Source organism: Lytechinus variegatus, chromosome 14 (genome assembly GCF_018143015.1).
Source record: "Lytechinus variegatus isolate NC3 chromosome 14, Lvar_3.0, whole genome shotgun sequence".
Classification (NCBI taxonomy): domain Eukaryota; kingdom Metazoa; phylum Echinodermata; class Echinoidea; order Temnopleuroida; family Toxopneustidae; genus Lytechinus; species Lytechinus variegatus.
Window position 1 is genome coordinate 24,330,462 of NC_054753.1, and position 24,439 is coordinate 24,354,900.

General features: G+C 34.8%; 1 protein-coding gene across 3 annotated transcripts in view; it reads right to left on the reverse strand.

Moving 5' to 3' along the window:
* LOC121427776 overlaps positions 1-24,439 on the reverse strand; it is a 54,701-nt gene that overhangs the window by 15,059 nt on the left and 15,203 nt on the right. For all 3 annotated transcript variants that reach the window (XM_041624332.1, XM_041624333.1, XM_041624334.1), the window contains exons 2-6: positions 23,738-23,977; positions 20,309-20,578; positions 13,973-14,224; positions 6,258-6,503; positions 4,734-4,985 (exon numbers count right to left, since the gene is read on the reverse strand). In XM_041624332.1, the coding sequence (XP_041480266.1) occupies positions 4,734-4,985; positions 6,258-6,503; positions 13,973-14,224; positions 20,309-20,578; positions 23,738-23,977 (1,260 nt within the window). The remainder of the gene's footprint in view (positions 1-4,733; positions 4,986-6,257; positions 6,504-13,972; positions 14,225-20,308; positions 20,579-23,737; positions 23,978-24,439) is intronic.

Sequence of the window (24,439 nt, forward strand, 5' to 3'; positions counted from 1 at the left end):
TACAACACAAATAGTGAATATTCTTATTCGTGCAATGGTGCGAGATTTCACAATCGGTGATAGAAAGAGACGCTCTATTCAACTCGCTAACGCCTCATCATAAGCTTGATTGCTGCGATCAGAGAAAGTTCCCTGCATTACCTTTTATGCAATGCGCAATTTATTTCCAGTTTTCAATATATTATTTAATGCTGTCAATATTATGCAAAATTGTCGTCTGATCATCAGAAAACAAATCCTATTAAATTTCGCAATCCTCTGGAATTTTACGCCCAAATCAAAATGAAAATCAACTTCTGACCTAAGGTGAGCGCGACTATCGGCATCAATACTGTCGAAAAAGATGCATTTTTTATGTATTTTTTTCACATTTCTCCGTCAAATTTTAACTGCTTTTTTGCTGTAGATATGCTGATCTGCACGGTGAGGTCAATGCATTTTGTAAGAGGTTGTTAGCGATGTAGGTATAAAATAAATTCTAACTATTATGATTTGTTTTAATGATTTATTTATTACCATGATTACTTCATGTGTTTTCGGTTGTGAAATCAAGGAGACAAATCAAAATAGAACAACACGAAAGAACAAATAAAAAACTCTTTTGAAAGCGGATATTATATTTTATTCAAGAAAAAATAAATTTTATTACTTTCAGTAGTTGCTTAGCATGGCTCTTTTTGAGGGAAGTAAGACAAGAAAGAAACGTAGAGAGTGACAAGGAGAGAAGTCGGGAGGTATGGTTTCAGATTTACAATTTTAGTCATTTTTACACATGTAACTCTGAAATAATTTCAGGATATTACAAATCGAATACTGATGCGCAAAGAAAATTATTTTACTATTACAATAGCTGCGTGGAAAATCAAATTAAATGAGACATAATTTACCAAAAAAATCTAAATAAAATAGTTTTAGTGAAGGATGGAGGCCTCTGTCTTGCCTTAACCCTAAGCCCTAAGTTCACAAAAAAATAGTTTAGTCATGCATTTTTATACGATGATCATTATCATCATATTTTCTTTTGCGATAGATACCTACCCATGTCATTGATATAGAAAATGGAAGATTATATAAAATTTATTGTGAAATGACAGTTACAATAATAGTTTTAAAAGTTTTTTTGAGACTTTGAGAGAATCAGGAAGAACCCCCCCCCCTGAATTTTCGACATGATGGACACGATGCAATAGGATGAGAGGCTCACAAATGCAATAATCCCCGATCATTACAAGTTGGCAAAATCAAGGCATAGCCTACTCTCGGAACGATTTATGAAGAGAGAGGGGGGTTAGATGTAATGTAAATGACAAGGTACTGAGAAGAAAAAATTAGGGAGAATGGATAGAGGGGGATGAGGCAGGTATTATACCTCGTCATCCAAATCGGGGAGAAGGACGACGATACAGATATAATTTAAATGAGAACTAAGAGAAAACAAGGTGTAGACGGGAGGGGATATAGAAATACGATAGCTAAAACTAATAATGAATTAAAAGTTTCCTCATCGGAAATTAAGGAAATAAAATGAGAATTTACGGTGAGGAATCCATCTATAAAAAGCATGTTTGTTTGGCGTGTTCTTTGTCCCGACAAATCCCTCTCAATCTTCCACCTACCCACCCCCCTTAAAAAAATGTTATAAATTTTCCTACTATTTCGTCAGTTTCTTTTTCCTTTTCTTTTTTTTCTGGCGAATAGCATAGAAGAAAAGGATACATATAAAGGAAAAAAGACAGTTTCACCTTATATTTTTCTTTACGGCAAACATACCTTTGGGCCGCTACTCTGGTGAGCATCAACACCAAAATATTTGAAAAAGATGTATAAATAACAGTGGCCGCTGGGCGTTTTTGATAATGGAGGGGATGAGCTGAATGTGGGAGGGAGTGATCCGCCCCCCCCCAAAAAAAAAAAAAATTACAATTTATGGACTGACACCTCTTCTGACTCCAACACCTCTACTATTTAAATAAACGATTAAAAAGATAGAGACAAAACGTGATACAAATCTTTCATGATTTATTTATTAATTTTTTTCGGTTGTGAAAAACCCAGAACGGTTAAAAAATGAATAAAAAGGAAGAACATAATTAAAACACTTTTAATTTGGATGTTACAATTTTATAGATGAAAATGATTTACTTTTTCTCATTGTGATGAACAGTAGTCGGTACCATAGCTATTTTGGAGGGAAAGAGAGATAAAAGAAAATGAATTGTACACGAGACGAGGAGAGCGTTGGGAGGTATGATTTCAGATCCACCGATTTCACATTTACACCCTTCACTCTTTGAAAATGCAACGGAAAACATATCAAGTACATAACTGGTATGCGATCTTCAAGAACAAAATCGTTTTTTTATTACAAACTATAATTTATGAAAAGATACCAAAGATAATTTTTAGTGCATCGTTGAGGCCACCGTCTTGAAGCCCCTCAAAGTCGCAAAATAGTTTCGGACTTTCGTTGCGCGGTGTTTAAATCACCATCATCGCACTTGCAAGGGAAACTTCACGCTTTTTTATTCATTCTGGAAAATAAAGGTATTTCTTGTTTTCTTGTTTCTCTATTCTTGTTTTTATCTCCATTGTTTTATGGTTGTTGGTTCTCTTTCAAAATGTGCACTTTTTTATTACTACACTTGATTGGTTTTATTACCATTTTTAGATGTTTCTCGCCAAAAATGCTCAATGCATTTCCATTAGTTCTTATTCTATTTACATGTAGCCATACAGGTTTGGTTGGGATTGGTACGCTTTGATCAGTATGTAAATGATCAACAATTTAAAGTTCAATGAATGTACTTGTGACTGTATAGACGGTACTGGTGTATAATGCACTAACTGTTTGAAATATCATGCAGATAATTGCGCATTGGTATCAAAGATACCCAACTGATTGGATATGCTATGAATGTCTAGGTATATTTTCCCATTTAATCACATTTCTGACAACATAGAATTTATTGAAACATTCTTGATTCTGTTGAACATGATGACACAGAATTGATAACACAAGTTACACAGACTCTGAAGAACATAACTAATGATGATGTCATTGGTCTTGATCCGGACCGGAATTTTACTCCGTTGTTTCAAGATTGTCATATATATTCTTCCAGAAGATTTTTGTTGTAAATATACAGGAAAAAATGATAAATTTGACTTTGGGCATTTTCACGGTAACTGACGTTACACGGCACAATGTTTTCACACTTTTCATTGTGTTTATCTCTAAAACAACAAATGATGGGAGTTTACTTTTGATAGAGTTAATAAAGTGAACCTTGCTGTATACTCTGATACTAAATTTTTCTATGTAACCAAATTTTTTTACGCATCAGCAAGCAAAAAATGTGTTGGTAACTGACATTACGCCGAAGGACATGCAATTTCAGGGTGTTCAGTGAAATTGAAATATCTCATGTCCGTGTAGAGTAATAATTTGAATATGTAAATACCGGGTATACCTAAGTTACTAGGTTAAGATGTGTCAAAATATTAAACAATTTGATTTTGTCTATTGGGGGCTATGATAATTTTTCCAAGACCATGCTGGTAACTGACATTGAGTTAACACATGGAAGTCAAATGTGTGGAATCATTGAATTGTATCTTCTGTGCAGGGCTTCAAATGAAAGTGAGCTTGATGTAGAAGTATACCTGAGATTTTAGGAACATTAAAGGAAAAAAAATCTTTTTCTTAATTCTTTTCTTTGATTCCAACAGTTTTATCAAAATTACTAGTCGGTAACTGACATTACACATTAACATTTACCAGTGCTGTATGATTTTCAAAGGCATAATTTTCTTGGTACTTTTATGTAAAAGCTTTTTTATATCATAAAAGTTTCATCATACTTCACATTTTTAATTATCAAATGATAAGAAATGTATGTTTTACTTACTCGGGGGGGGGGGGGGGGGAATGGTCATAGCAGTAGAACAATGTACATGTGTTCCTATAGTAATTTCATATTGCATTGACTGTACACCTGAGCGTTTCATGAAAGGATTTTATCCGACAAGTCCTGTTATATCCGACAGTTACCATGGTAACAGTGCTTCTCAGCCAATCAAAAACTAGAAAAGTTGTCAAATCTGACAACTTGTCGGACAAAAATGTTGATGAAACGCCCCCCCTGGATTATTCTGACGATAAACCCAACATACATGTATCAGTTTTATATTGACTTTTTAAGCCTTTCCCTTCTCCAATCTCCCCCTCCTCTCAAAAAAGGCGAAATGAATAAGGGTCTCTTCCCTAGGCTACCCCTCCCCCAAATTTCATGCAGCCATGCAGTTTTATTGATTTCTATTCTGGTCAGTGCAAGCAATGCTTAAAATTAACACTCAAATCGACAACGCTCGTTCATTCAAAATGTCCTCTGCTGAACTTTGAAATAAATTACCGATATTGTTAAACAAGCTAATTATGTAGAATCCTTTATTAAAGTCCCTTTTGAAGACATTCCTTTTTCTTAAGTAAGATATACATGTACCTATTAATTGATTATATTTTTGCTCCTCTGTGAACAGGCTTTTCTTTCTTCTCCATTCTTTTTATTCTTCTTTCTAAAGCAAATAGAAATTTCATCAAATTTATCATAACTTGATGTAAACCAAAGTAAGTGTGCAGAAGCGCATCAATTTAAAGAAACCTTGAGTGCACTGCATTTTACTCTAACGCACATAGTGCCATGCGCTATTTGTATAATAGAAAGGTCACTCACCGTTTACTTGGACAGTGTATGTTAACTTATCCTTCAATCCAGCAGCATCTGTGCAAACTACAGTGATGCTACGCTCCCCAACTGAAAAGACCCTGCTCTGATTACCTACAAATTCAATCACAGGACTCTCATCAACAGCATCGGTGCACAGTGGAGTAGGGAAATTATCTTCACTGAAACTTTTGGTATTTCCCCCATCCTCAGCACAAAATTCCAGCTCTTCTGGCTCTGATAGTGTTGGATTTTCACAGTCTGTAAAAATAAAAGTTTACCAATAACAGTTTTGTAAGAAAGCATGCCAGAGGAAAAAAAAGAAAAACTTCTAATATAGACAAATGCAAGTAGTGGTAATGATTTTAAAATGAGTTTGAACAGAATCCAATTTTACAGAAAGAATAAAAAGAAAAAATAGAATAAAGAATAAAAAAAGGAGGAAAGAGAGGGAGGAAAAAATAAAGGGAGGAGAGAATGAAAAAAAAAGATAATGGAAGGAGAGAAAGAACAAAGAGAAAAAGGAGAGGAAGGAGAAGGAAGCAAAAAAGATTAAGGAATGAAAGTATGAAGGAAGTACACAAAAGGAAATTTGATAAAGAAGGCAGGTAAGAGAAAGAAGGTAAGACAGAAAAATGAACAAAGAGAGAAAGAGAAAGAAAGGATCAGGAAAGATTGATAGGATAAAAAGATAGATGGAACAAAAAAGGGTAAACAGGAAGGATGAAGAATAGAAAGATAGAAGGATAGAAAAGAAGAAATAGGAAAAAAATTTCAAACTTTAAGCAAACAAAAAAATCCAATCGTCTAACAAAAATTATATTTGGTGTTATTTTCAAAAAAAAAATAATTTTTAAAAACTAACATGTTTTGGAAAGAATATAAATTTCAAAGTGAACCATTTTCAATTCAAATATTAGATGAAACATCGCAGCATCATACACAACAAGACTCAACACCAAAGCTGAAACAAATAGATCTACTTAAGAAAGCTCAATAATTTTAATCTAAGAATCCAAATTTCTTGCCAATTTTGAGATTATTTAGGTGGAAAAAACTGTTTATCATGTCATTGTTTGCACCAATTGAATCTGCCACGGCCATCCGTCATGCCTAGCTTGGCTGCCACAGGCAGGAGGCCAGTTCCATTGCAATGTATTGGGCTAGCAAGAAAATCTCCACAGAACTGGCAAAAGTTTATTATCAATTTTATTGTTGTCTCTGCTTCGTCATATTTTGGTTATTTGATGAAATTTGTCACATTTCAATGTATTAACTACATTTTGTTCAATGTTATGAAATAGAGACAGATAGGCGTCCTGGGAAGGGTTGTCGGGGGAAAAAGGAGCAAAATATGGGACATCTGATCACCCTGGCTGTTGTGATCTGCTCTAAACCAATATTTGATTTTCTGTTTTATATCAATACTAACTGGCTGAATAGAATACTTTTTTAATGTCCTGTAAGCCCAAAATTTCTGTGAACCCTCCTCCCTACATCTGTACGCCAGTGAGAAATACAATGATCACTTACCCTTAATGGTGATAGTGTATTTTAAAGTATCATTCAATCCAGCATCATCTGTGCAAACTGCAGTGATGATACGATCTCCATATGAAAAGACACTGTTGGTATCATCCAATTCAACATCAAGATCAGTATCAATAAAATCATTACACACTGGAGAAGGGAAACTATCTGCATCGAATGTTTTGGTTCTTCCCTCATCAGCACAAAATTCCAGCTCTTCTGGCTCTGATAGTGTTGGATTTTCACAGTCTGTAAAAATAAAAGTTTACCAATATCAGTTTAGTAAAAATGCATGCCAGAGGAAAAAAAGAAAAACTTCTCATATAGATAAATGCAAGTAGTGGTAATGATTTCAAAATGAGTTTGAACAGAATCCAATCGAATGAACACCTAGATGCACGCATGTATACATGAATAAAAATAAATATCTGTCAAAGGATTTTGGAGAATTGTGTATAATTGCTGAGAAATTAGCAAAACAACAAGAAATTTGAGCACAATGTGGTATCGTGTTACCAGCAATAATAATGCACTGTCCATCATGTGATTATTTGTGATGTTCAGTGTGAACATTGTTTTTTTTCAGCTTAGATTTCATGATTTTTCAAAGTTCAGTTGATAACATAATATACCTGTATATATAAACCAGATCAAGATCTATATACTGATATTGTGAAAATTGACTTTGGTTTAACAGACTTTCTCCTCAATCAGTGTCTCATGCAACTACTTGCACTTATCTTTCTTTTAATGATTTAGAGTATCAACCAAAAACAAGGAGCAAATTCTCTTACTGTACATTTCCTCTCAAAAGTTTTCATTTCTACACAAAGACATAAGTTGTATAGTAATATTTGTCTATACGAATACTATATGGAAAACAAATTAGAAAGCCATGTTGGTCCACTTAAGTTCACTTATAAATTGTTTTTTTTTTCAGACAATTCAGGTTCCAATGTTGTTGAATCCATTTTGGTCCAAAAGTGTATCCCTACCTAAAGCTACATGTACATGTATAATATAAAGCAAACAAATTTGAAATTGTTCAACAAATGAAGGAGAAAAGGCATTTTTTTTTATGGATAAATTTTGCATTAATTAGCACAATTTTCTAGTCATATTTCAAAATTCTGTGTGGAAGTTTGGTGACCCTCATGTAGCTATACCAGATGGATGCCAAAAAAAAAATATTGCCAACAAATAATAAAGAAGCATTTATTATGAAAAAAAATCAAATAAATTAGCATAAGTAATTTTTTAGTCAAAATTTCAAAATTCTGTGTACAAGTTTGGTGAACCTCATGCAGCTCTACCAGACGGATAAAAAATAAAAATTGGTCAACAAATAGAGAAGAAGCGGCATTTTCTGTGATTTATGAATAAATTTTGCATATATTAGCATAAATTACTTTCCAGGAAATATGTCAAAATTCTGTGGAAAAGTTTGGTGAACCTCATAAAGCTCTACTAGATGGAAGAAAAAATATAATCAAATATAAGGAAAAATATTTCCTTTGTTCTCTGAAAGAAAGAAAGAAATAAACAAAGAAGAAAAACAATAAGGAGGAAGGAAGGGAGGGAGGGAAAGAAAGAATAAGAAGGAAATATAGAATAAAGAATGAAAGAAAGGAGGAAAGAGAGGGAGGAAAAAATGAAGTGAGGAGAGAATGAAAAAAAAAGATAATGGAAGGAGAGAAAGAACAAAAGCAAAAATGTCAAAATTCTGTGTAGAAGTTTGGTGAACCTCATGATGCTCTACTAGATGGAAGAAAAAAATCAAAATCAGCCGACAAAGAAGAAAAAGCATTTTATGTGAATTTTGAAAAATAGGCATGAATTAATTTGGCATAAATTAGCATAACAATTTTTCAAGTGAAATTTTCAAAATTCTGTTTAGAAGTTTGGTGAACCTCATGCAGCTCTAACAGATGAAAGAACAAAAATAAAAAATTGATCAACAAATGACGAAGAGGCATTTTCCATGATTTATGAATAAATTTTGCATGAATAACTTTCCCGTAAAAATTTCAAAAGGGTAATCACACAGCAATATGAATAATTCATCTTAAGGATGCAGTTCTGAATTATATTGTAAAATTGATGTAATTTACATAATTTCTGACCGAGTAATAGACTTTTAAACTCAAAGTAGTAACCCTATGACTTCTATTAATGTCCAAAACTTGTGAAAGCGCATTTCTCAAGAACTTCATATTGGGTGATATTGGGTGAATTTCAAAGCTCGATAGCAAAAAATCAAGCACATGAACCGACTTTATTTTTTGCATATTTGGAATATTTAGGTGCTGAGGTACCCGTGTGCAAATGCATTTCATACTTGCAGATTCAAGACGCATAAGGCTTCTGCCTAAATGCACGTTGTCATTGTAGATTGGATGTGCATTTGAAAGGATTTTCCTTTCGCTTCAAAATTTTTTCTCTTATTTTCATAGATTAACAGAGGAAAAAATATATTATTGTTCAAATTTTATTAAACTTTTAAGGAGTTGTACAACACAAATAGCAAATATTCTTATTTGGGCAATAGTGCGACATTTTACATTCAGTGAAAGAAAGAGACTATTCAACTCTGCTAATGACTCTTTAAATAGAGCATTTTCTTTCACCTCATGTGAAATCTTGACACCATGACAGCACTTGTGCCCATTTGCTATTTGGATATTGTACGACACCTACTTAGCTTGTTGTACTTGAGCGAATGGAAGGCTGAATGTCAAACATTCATACCGTTGCACAAAAGACTGACCATCCAAAATGTACCGTCAAAATGTACCATTGCACGGCTTTAGGAGGTGACATCACAATACCATTTAATTAAGCCTGCTGGCTAAATGCGCAATGCTGCCCAAGGTCATGTGCGCTTTTGGAGTTTTTCTTTCCGCTTTCAGTGTTTTGGTCCCTTTTTATAGATTACTACAGGGATAAACTCTTGTATTTTCATATTTTCGCTAAATTCCGAGGCGTTGTACAACACAAATAGTGAATATTCTTATTCGTGCAATGGTGCGAGATTTCACAATCGGTGATAGAAAGAGACGCTCTATTCAACTCCGCTAACGCCTCATCATAAGCTTGATTGCTGCGATCAGAGAAAGTCCCTGCATTACCTTTAATGCAATGCGCAATTTATTTCCAGTTTTCAATATATTATTTAATGCTGTCAATATTATGCAAAATTGTCGTCTGATCATCAGAAAACAAATCCTATTAAATTTCGCCAATCCTCTGGAATTTTACGCCCAAATCAAAATGAAAATCAACTTCTGACCTAAGGTGAGCGCGACTATCGGCATCAATACTGTCCGAAAAAGATGCATTTTTAATGTATTTTTTTCACATTTCTCCGTCAAATTTTAACTGCTTTTTTGCTGTAGATATGCTGATCTGCACGGTGAGGTCAATGCATTTTGTAAGTGGTTGTTAGCGATGTAGGTATAAAATAAATTCTAACTATTATGATTTGTTTTAATGATTTATTTATTACCATGATTACTTCATGTGTTTTCGGTTGTGAAATCAAGGAGACAAATCAAAAATAGAACAACACGAAAGAACAAATAAAAAACTCTTTTGAAAGCGGATATTATATTTTATTCAAGAAAAAATAAATTATATTACTTTCAGTAGTTGCTAGCATGGCTCTTTTTGAGGGAAGTAAGACAAAGAAAAGAAAGTAGAGAGTGACAAGGAGAGAGTCGGGAGGTATGGTTTCAGATTTACAATTTTAGTCATTTTTACACATGTAACTCTGAAATAATTTCAGGATATTACAAATCGAATACTGATGCGCAAAGAAAATTATTTTACTATTACAATAGCTGCGTGGAAAATCAAATTAAATGAGACATAATTTACCAAAAAAATCTAAATAAAATAGTTTTAGTGAAGGATGGAGGCCTCTGTCTTGCCTTAACCCTAAGCCCTAAGTTCACAAAAAATAGTTTAGTCATGCATTTTTATACGATGATCATTATCATCATATTTTCTTTTGCGATAGATACCTACCCATGTCATTGATATAGAAAATGGAAGATTATATAAAATTTATTGTGAAATGACAGTTACAATAATAGTTTTAAAAGTTTTTTTGAGACTTTGAGAGAATCAGGAAGAACCCCCCCCCCCTGAATTTTCGACATGATGGACACGATGCAATAGGATGAGAGGCTCACAAATGCAATAATCCCCGATCATTACAAGTTGGCAAAATCAAGGCATAGCCTACTCTCGGAACGATTTATGAAGAGAGAGGGGGGTTAGATGTAATGTAAAATGACAAGGTACTGAGAAGAAAAAATTAGGGAGAATGGATAGAGGGGGATGAGGCAGGTATTATACCTCGTCATCCAAATCGGGGAGAAGGACGACGATACAGATATAATTTAAATGAGAACTAAGAGAAAACAAGGTGTAGACGGGAGGGGATATAGAAATACGATAGCTAAAACTAATAATGAATTAAAAGTTTCCTCATCGGAAATTAAGGAAATAAAATGAGAATTTACGGTGAGGAATCCATCTATAAAAAGCATGTTTGTTTGGCGTGTCCCGACAAATCCCTCTCAATCTTCCACCTACCCACCCCCCTTAAAAAAATGTTATAAATTTTCCTACTATTTCGTCAGTTTCTTTTTCCTTTTCTTTTTTTTCTGGCGAATAGCATAGAAGAAAAGGATACATATAAAGGAAAAAAGACAGTTTCACCTTATATTTTTCTTTACGGCAAACATACCTTTGGGGCGCTTACTCTGGTGAGCATCAACACCAAAATATTTGAAAAAGATGTATAAATAACAGTGGCCGCTGGGCGTTTTTGATAATGGAGGGGATGAGCTGAATGTGGGAGGGAGTGATCCGCCCCCCCAAAAAAAAAAAATTACAAATTTATGGACTGACACCTCCTTCTGACTCCAACACCTCTACTATTTAAATAAACGATTAAAAAGATAGAGACAAAACGTGATACAAATCTTTCATGATTTATTTATTAATTTTTTTCGGTTGTGAAAAACCCAGAACGGTTAAAAAATGAATAAAAAGGAAGAACATAATAAAACACTTTTAATTTGGATGTTACAATTTTATAGATGAAAATGATTTACTTTTTCTCATTGTGATGAACAGTAGTCGGTACCATAGCTATTTTGGAGGGAAAGAGAGATAAAAGAAAAATGAATTGTACACGAGACGAGGAGAGCGTTGGGAGGTATGATTTCAGATCCACCGATTCACATTTACACCCTTCACTCTTTGAAAATGCAACGGAAAACATATCAAGTACATAACTGGTATGCGATCTTCAAGAACAAAATCGTTTTTTTATTACAAACTATAATTTATGAAAAGATACCAAAGATAATTTTTAGTGCATCGTTGAGGCCACCGTCTTGAAGCCCCTCAAAGTCGCAAAATAGTTTCGGACTTTCGTTGCGCGGTGTTAAATCACCATCATCGCACTTGCAAGGGAAACTTCACGCTTTTTTATTCATTCTGGAAAATAAAGGTATTTCTTGTTTTCTTGTTTCTCTATTCTTGTTTTTATCTCCATTGTTTTATGGTTGTTGGTTCTCTTTCAAAATGTGCACTTTTTTATTACTACACTTGATTGGTTTTATTACCATTTTTAGATGTTTCTCGCCCAAAATGCTCAATGCATTTCCATTAGTTCTTATTCTATTTACATGTAGCCATACAGGTTTGGTTGGGATTGGTACGCTTTGATCAGTATGTAAATGATCAACAATTTAAAGTTCAATGAATGTACTTGTGACTGTATAGACGGTACTGGTGTATAATGCACTAACTGTTTGAAATATCATGCAGATAATTGCGCATTGGTATCAAAGATACCCAACTGATTGGATATGCTATGAATGTCTAGGTATATTTTCCCATTTAATCACATTTCTGACAACATAGAATTTATTGAAAACATTCTTGATTCTGTTGAACATGATGACACAGAATTGATAACACAAGTTACACAGACTCTGAAGAACATAACTAATGATGATGTCATTGGTCTTGATCCGGACCGGAATTTTACTCCGTTGTTTCAAGATTGTCAATATATTCTTCCAGAAGATTTTTGTTGTAAATATACAGGAAAAAATGATAAATTTGACTTTGGGCATTTTCACGGTAACTGACGTTACACGGCACAATGTTTTCACACTTTTCATTGTGTTTATCTCTAAAACAACAAATGATGGGAGTTTACTTTTGATAGAGTTAATAAAGTGAACCTTGCTGTATACTCTGATACTAAATTTTTCTATGTAACCAAATTTTTTTACGCATCAGCAAGCAAAAATGTGTTGGTAACTGACATTACGCCGAAGGACATGCAATTTCAGGGTGTTCAGTGAAATTGAAATATCTCATGTCCGTGTAGAGTAATAATTTGAATATGTAAATACCGGGTATACCTAAGTTACTAGGTTAAGATGTGTCAAAATATTAAACAATTTGATTTTGTCTATTGGGGGCTATGATAATTTTTTCCAAGACCATGCTGGTAACTGACATTGAGTTAACACATGGAAGTCAAATGTGTGGAATCATTGAATTGTATCTTCTGTGCAGGGCTTCAAATGAAAGTGAGCTTGATGTAGAAGTATACCTGAGATTCTAGGAACATTACAAGGAAAAAAAAATCTTTTTCTTAATTCTTTTCTTTGATTCCAACAGTTTTATCAAAATTACTAGTCGGTAACTGACATTACACATTAACATTTACCAGTGCTGTATGATTTTCAAAGGCATAATTTTCTTGGTACTTTTATGTAAAAGCTTTTTTATATCATAAAAGTTTCATCATACTTCACATTTTTAATTATCAAATGATAAGAAATGTATGTTTTACTTACTCGGGGGGGGGGGGGGGGGGAATGGTCATAGCAGTAGAACAATGTACATGTGTTCCTATAGTAATTTCATATTGCATTGACTGTACACCTGAGCGTTTCATGAAAGGATTTTATCCGACAAGTCCTGTTATATCCGACAGTTACCATGGTAACAGTGCTTCTCAGCCAATCAAAAACTAGAAAAGTTGTCAAATCTGACAACTTGTCGGACAAAAATGTTGATGAAACGCCCCCCCTGGATTATTCTGACGATAAACCCAACATACATGTATCAGTTTTATATTGACTTTTTAAGCCTTTCCCTTCTCCAATCTCCCCCTCCTCTCAAAAAAGGCGAAATGAATAAGGGTCTCTTCCCCTAGGCTACCCCTTCCCCAAATTTCATGCAGCCATGCAGTTTTATTGATTTCTATTCTGGTCAGTGCAAGCAATGCTTAAAATTAACACTCAAATCGACAACGCTCGTTCATTCAAAATGTCCTCTGCTGAACTATGAAATAAATTACCCGATATTGTGAAACAAGCTAATTATGTAGAATCCTTTATTAAAGTCCCTTTTGAAGACATTCCTTTTTTTTTAATAAGATATACATGTACCTATTAATTGATTATATTTTTGCTCCTCTATGAACAGGCTTTTCTTTCTTCTCCATTCTTTTTATTCTTCTTTTTAAAGCACATAGAAATTTCATCAAATTTATCATAACTTGATGTAAACCAAAGTAAGTGTGCAGAAGCGCATCAATTTAAAGAAACCTTGAGTGCACTGCATTTTACTCTAACGCACATAGTGCCATGCGCTATTTGTATAATAGAAAGGTCACTCACCGTTTACTTGGACAGTGTATGTTAACTCATCCTTCAATCCAGCAGCATCTGTGCAAACTACAGTGATGTTACGCTCTCCAACTGAAAAGACCCTGCTCTGATCATCTACAAATTCAATCACAGGACTCTTATCAACAGCATCGGAGCACAGTGGAGTAGGGAAATTATCTTCACTGAAACTTATGGTATTTCCCCCGTAATCAGCACAAAATTCCAGCTCGGTAGGATTTGATAGTCGTGGCTTTTGACAGTCTGTAAAAATAAAAGTTTTTTCATACAAAAATCAGTTATGTAAGAAAGCAGGCGAGGAAAAAAAATTCTGATAGATAAATAACTTCCGGTTATGGCTTCCTGGTAAACACACACATATTTGAGCTCTCGACAAAACAAACAAAATCAGGTGATAATTATAAGAATTTTGACTGATAACTTCGAAAATGGAGAAAGTACCAAGACAGTACGACCTTCGGACCCAGTAGAAGAGTAAATCACAGCAGACTGCTTCAAATAAGAACAGAAATGTGATTTCAAATGAAAGTGACCAGTTTGCTAGCACTAGATCTGCTACGAAAGACATGTCATTGGATGAGGACTGTGGTGCTACAGGAGCGGCTGCGTTTCCAGCTGAACTGGCTTCCTTCATGAAAGAATCTCAAGCAGCTGAATGGTAAAGATAAAACATAAAATCTGAACTAACAATCACCAGAAAGAATGTGTCTGATCTTGAGGAAGACCTTACTAATGCTTCAGATAAGGTAACTACAGAGATCTTCCTAATTATGCTCACTAATTTATAAAAAATCAAAGAATTGGAGGCAAAAATAATAAGTGAAATTCAGCGAGAATTTCGGGTTAATCAGAGAGCCAGATGATGAATGCAATCTCTGATTGTGAATCCACATAGGCTATAATATAAAAGATATTGCCAGGTGGGTGTTTCATAAAGCTGTTCGTAAGTTAAGAGCGACTTTAAGAACGACTGGTGATCCTTTCTTGTAGTATATGCTATATTCATTGGCGACGGTTTAGCGCGTAAGAAAGGATCACCAGTCGTTCTTAAAGTCACTCTTAACTTACGAACAGCTTTATGAAACGGCCCCCTGGTCTATTTTTTTAATACAAAAGTAACATTTCAACTCCTCTGAGTCCTCTCCAGAGCTATATTTTTCCCTTGGGAAAATATTTTCCCTCTGGGAAAAATACAACTCCTTTGGGGAGGTAGGCAATATCTGTATAGTATTTTGCAAAATTTCAGCCATCTTATATTTAATCTTTTTCGTGTTATTGTCAAATTCATCATCAATCAAAATTATATTCAAAGGTAAAAAATATAAATTCCAATTTTTTATGGACTGATTTTAAGCTCTAGTTTGAGTTTACGTAAACAAAATAGAAAGTTTGCAATATTGGAAAAAAAAGAGATAAAAAAACTGTATTGTTAAATTGAACTTTAATTTTTTTGCATATATTGTGAATAAATACCTCGATCTGTGGTTAACAGAAAAAAAACAGACCAACAGGAAAAGTATTTAAGAGGTAACTGTCAAACTTTGCTCAGGCAAGACAAAAAATTAAGTAATATTCATAAAAATATGATGAAACACTATTTATATAACATTAAAAAGCATGGAAATTTAAATTCACACAAAATTAAAACACTACTTTGGAAAAAAGACATTTCCACATGTTGTAACAACCGCAGAAATGAAGGCAACAAAATTCAATGAAACAACTGAAATGAAAATCTAAAGAATTTACACATCAAAAAGCATAAATGAAAAATAAAAAAAAAAAATTTACCCAAAACTTAACCCTATCTAGGCCGGGGTATTTTGGGAGTTCATATGGCCGAGATCTCAGCCGTCGACCGCGCAATCGCGCCGAAAATTGGCACGCGGATTGCCTGGGACATAATCTACAAGATCGTATATTTATTTCATGGGAATTGCTAATACGTGATAATGCTAATTTATGCGTAATTAGTATGCAAAATCATACTTTTCCTCTAACTCCCTAAATAAAGCTCCAAATGTACTAATTCTTGGTATAGAAACTCTTTGTGAAAAAAAAAAATTGCGATATCAAATCATTTTCTTATGTATTATATTGTTTTTTGCAATTTCTTATGTATTTCTATGTTTTTTGACCTTTTGTTTTTTTCATTGTTTTTTCAATGAAATTTGTTGGGGACTCTTCTGTGATCATAAAAAGCATAAAATAATTACATTTAGACAAGCAAAACTAAAAATAATCATGCATTTATGAATTTTGGTTGAAAACACAATTTGCATTGACTTTGTACGTGAAATCACGTTTTTGAGCAATTTTTGGTCTGGCATGCACTTACATAATGTTGCGTAATTTCGGAACCACCTACCCGGGTGACGCAAATTTGGTCTCAAAAGTTGCGCAAGACTTGAAAGTAAAAAGTCAGCGAGCGGCGCGGTTATAAAATCTCGCGCGGCGAAAAATAGGGCACAATTTGTTGAGGGGGAGCCCCCCCCCCCCGGCCTAGATAGGGTTAAGCGGAACCTATCATAACAAGCCTCAATAGCCTGAATTCACAAAGGAGGCTTTTAAACCATCAGTTTAACCCATGGTTTATGCAAATTTGCTGTAGAAATTACGCTCATTTTAATACCACATACTAAAAAATGTCCAATGTTGATGTGCGCTTTTGTCAAAGTGCATCAAATTTATGCCTGTTGCCATGGTTAAAGGAGAATGAAACAGGTTAGAATAAGATAGCTTGTGTGAAAACAGAAAAATCAAAGAAACAGGTCAACCAATGTTTGAGAAAAACCAGACAAATAATGAGAAAGTTATGAGCATTTGAATATTGCAATCACTAATGCTATGGAGATTCTCACATTATTGGCAATGCTACAAAGATGTGTGATGTCACTTGTGAACAACACTCCCCATTACTTTAGTATATATTTCACTTCAACTGCTTCTTTATCACATCTATTAGTAGATCATGTGTTCTTTCTATAGGAGCATGTAATACAGATTGTTAAAGAATACATAATGGATAAAGAGTTTGTATCACCATGGACCTATCACAAATGGACATTCAACGAATCCCCTCCTTTCGGCCAAAGACTGTCACCGCTAATCCTTTTACAAACAGAGAGCTGGCAGCTGACGCCCATCAAGTCAGTCATAAAACACGCTCTCACTGATGGACAGCGGAAATCAATTGTACGCTGCTCCTACCCATTGCGATGTTGATCGTTCACTTTATCAAAAGCAACGCACAGCAGCGAACGTTAGCGCTATGAAAATGATGGCAGAAACAAGAAAACAGGCGCGCAGAAACATTTTTTACGTACATCGCAAACAACCACACTTGAAATGCATTGACATCACCTTGCAGACCCGTATATCTACGGCAAAAAAGCAGTTGAAATTCAACGGAGAAATGTGCAGAAAAACATTAAAAATGCATCTTTTTCAGACAGTATTGATGTCGATAGTAGCGCTTACCTTCGGTCAGAAGTTTATTTTCATTTGGGCATAAAATTCCACAGGATAGATGAAATTTGACGGGATTTTTTTTTCATGGTCAGACAACAATCGCACATTATAGACAGCCTAAAATAATGAGCTGAAACACCGAATATGAATTACACATTGCATTCTAGGTAATGTAGGGACTTTCCCTATTGGGGCTAAAACATGACTGTCTTCGGTCAAAAGAGGGCCAGTGATTGATCGGTGACGATCAATGGCTGAAAGGAGCTTATGTAAACAATCACCCCAGGCGGTCGTCGTAAAAACCGCGTAAAGAGAAAGTTAAGGGTTAGACAGCGATTTGACAGCTTGAAACAGGTGGTGGTCATGAAATGCTCTCGTTGAATGTCCATTCGTAATAGGTCCATGGTATCACCATAAGAAAAAGAGAGAGATTTGGGGGGTATGTTATAGTTCACATATGACATCACACATTCTTGTCATATTGCCAATGGGAGTATCTCCATAGCATTAGTGATTGCAATATTCAAATGTTCATAAATGCTCATTATTTTTCTGATTTTTCTCAATTTTTCTTTGTTCTCATTCTTTGATTTTTCTGTTGCGACAAAAGCCTACTTGTTCCAAAGGTTTCATTCCCCTTTAAGTATGCTATTTTATTCATGAGTACACCCGGGGGGCCACTTCCATTCACGAGTGGATACCATGCGCGACCATGTTTATACTGGGCCAAAATTTTGGAATTCCCTTCCTTCTTCTTTGAAGCAATCAGTTAGCCTCAGTGTTTATAGAAACAAGTTAAAGACCGATTTGCTGAAGAAGTACTTAGATCAGTAAACAAATGCCTGCTTGTTATATCTCGTCTAACTTTATAAATTGTATTCTTTCCACAATTATCTATGCAAAAATAGAGCTCTGCCTATTTTCTTTTTTTTCTTCTTTTCTTTCTTCTTTTTGAATTTTAGATTCTTATAGTTTAGGTCTAATAGGATTTGTTTGCATTCTGCATTTCACTTTTGTTACTTTTTAGTGTATCTTTTGTAAATATATATATATGTACCTTGTTTACTACAATTTTTTTTGTTTGCTTGTTCTATGATGTTTTAAATGATTGCTAATGTAAGTTTTTTAATATTCTGGTGGCCTATGGTCTACAAGCTAAGCTTTTTAGTAGGTCACCACGTTTCATTTCCATCTATTCTCATGGGTGTTACTTACATTTATATTTATAAAAGTAGTGCATGTATTATGTATATTATCCTGTGATATTTACTTTTTGTTCTTTGCTATTTGCCTGTATCACATTGATTTACTGTTGTTACTGTTGTTTGTTATCGGATTTGAAACGAAATAAAGATTCATTCATTCATTCATTCATGGGGTCTCGAAAAGCACCCTAAACACGTTATTTCCATATTCTGAAAATGCACCCCTTAACAAGTATTGGCGTGTGAAACCCTACCCTTAACAAGTTTTGGAAACAAAACGATACTCTTGGTAGATAGTCCCTGAAATGAACCCCTAAACAAGTACAGGAATGTTTTATTATTACGGGTCCTTCGGTCGTCGGCTTTACAGTAGTTTGGTTTAGTAGGATCCCACCTTCTACACCTCGCGCAAATCGGACTCTAAACACGAAGAAGTGTTGGGGCAAAAAGGACATCCTTTATAAAACATTTTAATTTTGTTTCATCATCCCCGCAAATTCGACTCTAAACACGTAATTTTCCTAGCGAAATAGATACACTTTTTTCTTTATTTTTGTGTTTTTGACGCCCTTATCACGTTACGTACGTAACGTGCCCTATCGTGAAAAAGACGTCCTTTTTACGTGTTTTTTTGGTTGCGCATGGTATCCATTCGTCAATGTAAGTGGCCCCTCCTGGTGAGTACACTGAAGAGTGGACTCATTAATTATCCACACTGTGCTGCACTTGACCCAGATGAGGTGAATGAGTATTCGGTGGGTGTTTCATAAAGCCGTCTGTAAGTTAAGAGCAACTTTAAGAACGACTGGTAATCCTTTCTTGTGGTAAATGGTATATTTACGGTTTAGCGCGTAACAAAGGATCACCACATGTTCTTAAATTCGCTCTTAACTTATGAAACGCTTTATGAAACACCCACCCGGCAGGATTGAATGCAAGAGCACTGAAAGGCAGCTCGAGCTAAAGCCAGGTAATAATAATAACAATCGATGTCTCTCTGATAGAAAGCGCTATACAAATGCCTAGTATTATTATCATTACATTTTTAGATAGAGACAATATTGTGATTGTCTTTTACTACTAATCCCAATTTTCAAATGTTCCTCCTAATATTCCAGAGATACATGGCTCATATCGTGTAGAGCATTTATCTCTCAATGTTATTGAGATCATTATGTGCTGATGAAGTGTGGGGATCAAATAATAACATATTTTTTGTCACAAAATTGTCTGCTTCTTAATTTTGCTGCTTAAAATCTACAGCATGTCGATTGAAAATCATTTTCTAACACAGGGCATCAACCAACAAGACAAAAACCTTTATAAATGATCAGATACGTCTTCGTAGTCGCTATTGTCAAGACACCTGTATGTTCTCATTAAGAGGTACATAATCTCTAGGCGGCAGATCTCGTTTGATCAAACAAATTATGGCATTGAATGTCCATCTCTAATAGGTCCATGCATTGCAGGCAATCATCCGCTACTCATCCCCCCCATACGTCTTTGATACTGTTATGTGACAGGACCATGTTATTTTTCCTGATCTGAATTGAGACCTTTTGAAACAAATAAAGAGCTGTACATGAACTATTGTACTATCACTATTATCCAAGAGTGTAGAATGAATATCCACTAATAATGTACTTACCTTGAACAGTAAGAGTGTATTCACTAATTTGTTTGTTTCCAGAGTTATCCTTGCATGTTACTGTAACAGGTATCTCACTAACAGTTAGAGGTTCGTCTAGGGAGAGTGAGATATCAACTTTTAATGTCCCATCAATGTCGTCCTTGCACGTTGGCAAATATTGTTTAAGGTCTTCTTCTTTAAGATCGGTATTAAGTGTTATTTCATCAGAATCATGTGGGAGGCAGAGTTTGTCCTCGTTTGGAAGCGTGATGACTGGTTTATCTTCATCTGCAGTTAAAATAAAGGAGATGTTCAGTATTATAGGCTTACTTCTGGAACATGTTCTTAGGTCATAACTCAATTACATAGGGATATCACAGAGCGCAAGTATCACCAGTCGTTCATAAAGCCATTCGTATCATGCGAAAAGCTTTATGACTTGAACACCCGCCAGATGTGTTAGGGTTTGGTGGGGCAGGGAGGTCTCCCGACAAAAGACCACACAGTTTGGGGTTTGAATCCTGATGTGGCACTAACAGACATTTTGAAAGGAGTTGTTCTACCTTTGCCAAACTCGACCCAGGTGAAGAAAACTGGTACCCAGTAATATAAATGGTATTTGAGAGGGAGAAAAGAGAATATGGTTGAGAGACAGGGACTGCGGGGCATCTGTGTAAATGAAAAGAAAGAAATAAAAAGTACAGAAGTTAAGGAAAGGGAGAGAGGAGAAACAAAGCAAGAAAAAAGGGGAAAGAAAGAATCAGAGAAATTGAATTAATGGAGTAGGGGGTCTTGGCCACTCAATTCGAAGCCACACATTTATTGCATTATTAGATGCATTTAGTTTCACTGACCCTACTTCAAATGACTTTTGAGTTTGATCATGTGACCTGACTCAGCAAGACATCCATAACAAATAAAAGCCTACACACGTACTTTCAAAGTTATGATGTCAGTTCAAAAAATTTGGTATTAAAACATAATATGGTAAAGTGCATTGACCCTTTGATCTTGGTCATGTGACCTGAACTGTACAAATAAAGTTATGATGATATATTTCAAATACTTAAAGGGGAATGAAACCTTTGGAACGAGTAGGCTTGTGTTGAAACAGAAAAATCAAAGAATAAGAAAAAAGAAAGTTTGAGAAAAATCAGAATAATAATGATAAACTTATGAGCATTTGAATATTGCCATCACTAATGCTATTGGAACCAACAGCTTAGCAAATCGTTTGACACAAGACAGATTACAAACAATAAATATTGAGACATATCAGAAACAATTTCACTTGTGAATTTGAATCCACTCTCATTTCAGGGATCAGTGAGAGAAACCAAAAGAAATGTTAATGAACCAATCATCGAGTAAGCACATTTGTCGTATCACAAATTGATTTTGTCCAATTTTCTGCGCAAATTTTGACATAAAAATTTCAAACTTGTCTTGCACATTATCAGATTAAAGAGGAATAAATGAAATATATGACTATGTAAATGAAATATCATAATTTATTTGCCTTTGAAAAAAAGACATGGGAGTCCTGGTTTCCTTTTTTCTTGGATGCAAAGTAGCCATAATTTTCTTAATGCTTGTCCAATTTCTTTCAAACTTTCACATTCTGTTTCATCTATTTTTCTTCTTTCAACACATTCCATGACCAATGCTGGATTCCCTTGTAATCTTCAAATATATACCTGGGTATTTTGCTTTGTGCATCTTTGTGCATGTTTTTTTGTTCATTATTCTTTGAAGTTGCTACATGTAGTAGTATGGGATTTCAAAAGTTTGTGTTTGCTCAAGAACCATAAAATGTGACAGCAAATAGGTTTATAAATATACATATATATATATCTTAAAGTTTCACGTATTGGCTTCTCTAATACTATAGTAACAAAATATGCTGAAGATAAATGGTAATGCTTTCAAAGCCAATATAGTTTTTATTTCCTCGAATTTTCGACGGACCTCCGTCTTCTTCAGGAGTAAATACAATGTCATTGTATTTACTCCTGAAGAAGACGGAGGTCCGTCGAAAATTCGAGGAAATAAAAACTATATTGGCTTTGAAAGCATTACCATTTATCTTCAGCATATTTTGTTACTATATATATATATATATATATATATGCGTCCCAGAATAAACGAAACAGAGATTTTGCGATCATTTATCATAACTTATAATCATAGATAGAATAGACAAATGACCTTCCAATTTAAAGCTTAGAATCTCCTCTTTCATCTGATATTACTTAGGTTATTTCTTATTTACGCATGAGTGAGCAAAAAAAATTGAAAAAAGGATACCAAAAACTCATTTGGCGGGGGGTATCTGGGTTTCAAAAAGTAAACCACATTCCTGAAAAATTCAATATCTGCTCTTTAATTTGGTACCTCAATTGCAGAAAATTGTCAAGAAATAAAAAAGTTCTGGTCATATGAAATAAGGCTTGTATTTCCATAATTTCATGAGATAATAATAATTATACTTGCTTATATAGCACCTAACACTTACTTTGTCGGAAGTCTCTAAGCGCTCTACAGTATATGCAGCATAATTACCCTGGCTTTAGTAGTGCAGCTGTTACGTGCATTGCGATTCAAGGAATAAATTCCTGCCAGGTACCCATTTACCTCACCTGAGTAAAGTGCAGCACATTGTGGATCAATTTCTTGCTGAAGGAAATTACGCCATGGTTGGGATTCGAACCCACGACCCTCTGTTTCAGAGTCCGGAGACTAATCCACTGGGCCACAACGTTCCACGAGATAAACATGTTTTCACCGGTTTCCCACAGAAGCTTTTGCATGGTGAACAAAAGATTTAATGCATGGCTGATCGTCAACAAAACGGAGTGTCGAGTGAGTTTGAGAGCCAGCCTGGAGAACCTCTTCAATTTAATATGAAATTATTGAAATTCAAGCCTTATTTCAAATGACCAGAACTGTATTTCTTGACAATTTTCTGTAATTTAGGTATCAAATTAAAAAGGAGATATTGAACTTTTCGAAAATGTGGTAATCTTTTTGAAACCCAGATACCCCCCCCCCCCGGCCAAATGAGTTTTTGATATCCTTTCTTCAAATTGTATTTGCTCACTCATGCAGGGTTGAGAAATAATCTTAGTAATATCAGATGAAAGAGGAGATTCTCAGCTTTGAATTGGTAAGTCATTTATCTATTTTATTTATGATTAAGTAATAATAAATGATCGCTAAATCTCGGTTTCGTTTTTTCTGGGGCGCACTGTATATACATATATATATATATATATATATGGTTTCCATGGTGCTTTCTTCTTTTAACATAATTCTTGTGCCTACTACGCTCATGTTATTGCGTTTTGCAAATTGTTATTGTACATTTTATTCTTCATTGTTTCACTTCAGTCTAGCTCCAAGGAATGAAAGATGAAAATCAACCAATAAATTCCCCATGAAACTTACCGACACACTCCAGCATACCACTGGTATCAAAAAAGGTTTGATGGGTGAAGGCATTGAAGATACATGGTATACACTCCTTGCCTTTATTAGCATATCCACTGTCGCATCCTAGGCAGAGGTACATTTCCTCCTCAACATTCTGGTTATCCCAATTGGTAAGGTGCTGTGATAAATCTGCCGTCGCCACGTGCGAAATGGTAACATGGCTATTGAGGGTGATGTCAGCTACTGAACAGGTTGCTGTTAACGAAAAATATAGATAGATGGTTACATTTTTCTAATATTCCCAAAGTAAATAAATTGCCGCCCCCCAATGGTGGGGGAGGCAAAAAAAACAAGGGGAAACGGAATAGGCGAAGGGGGGAGGAGAAGGGTATACTTTTTTTTTTCCTTCTTCTTTGGTCGAAAGAATAAACACTTAAACGAAATGTTCTTCTCTCTCTTCATACAAAATTTTGCTTCCACGCTCGCGTGGGAAAAATGTTGAAATTGCCTCTCCCCTTTGTTTCCCACACCTTTTTCAACTCGGTTTTTCCCCCTCACTGAGTATGGGATTCGTATATTCTCGCCAGAAATCATAAGAGTATGAAATGTAATGGTTTTTTCATTTCGGCTTTTCTGTTCAGAGCCAGTTCGTCACTCCCAAGTCCCCAAATGCTATTTCCAGGGGCCGCGGAATGGTTTTCAAATTGGGGGGCTGAC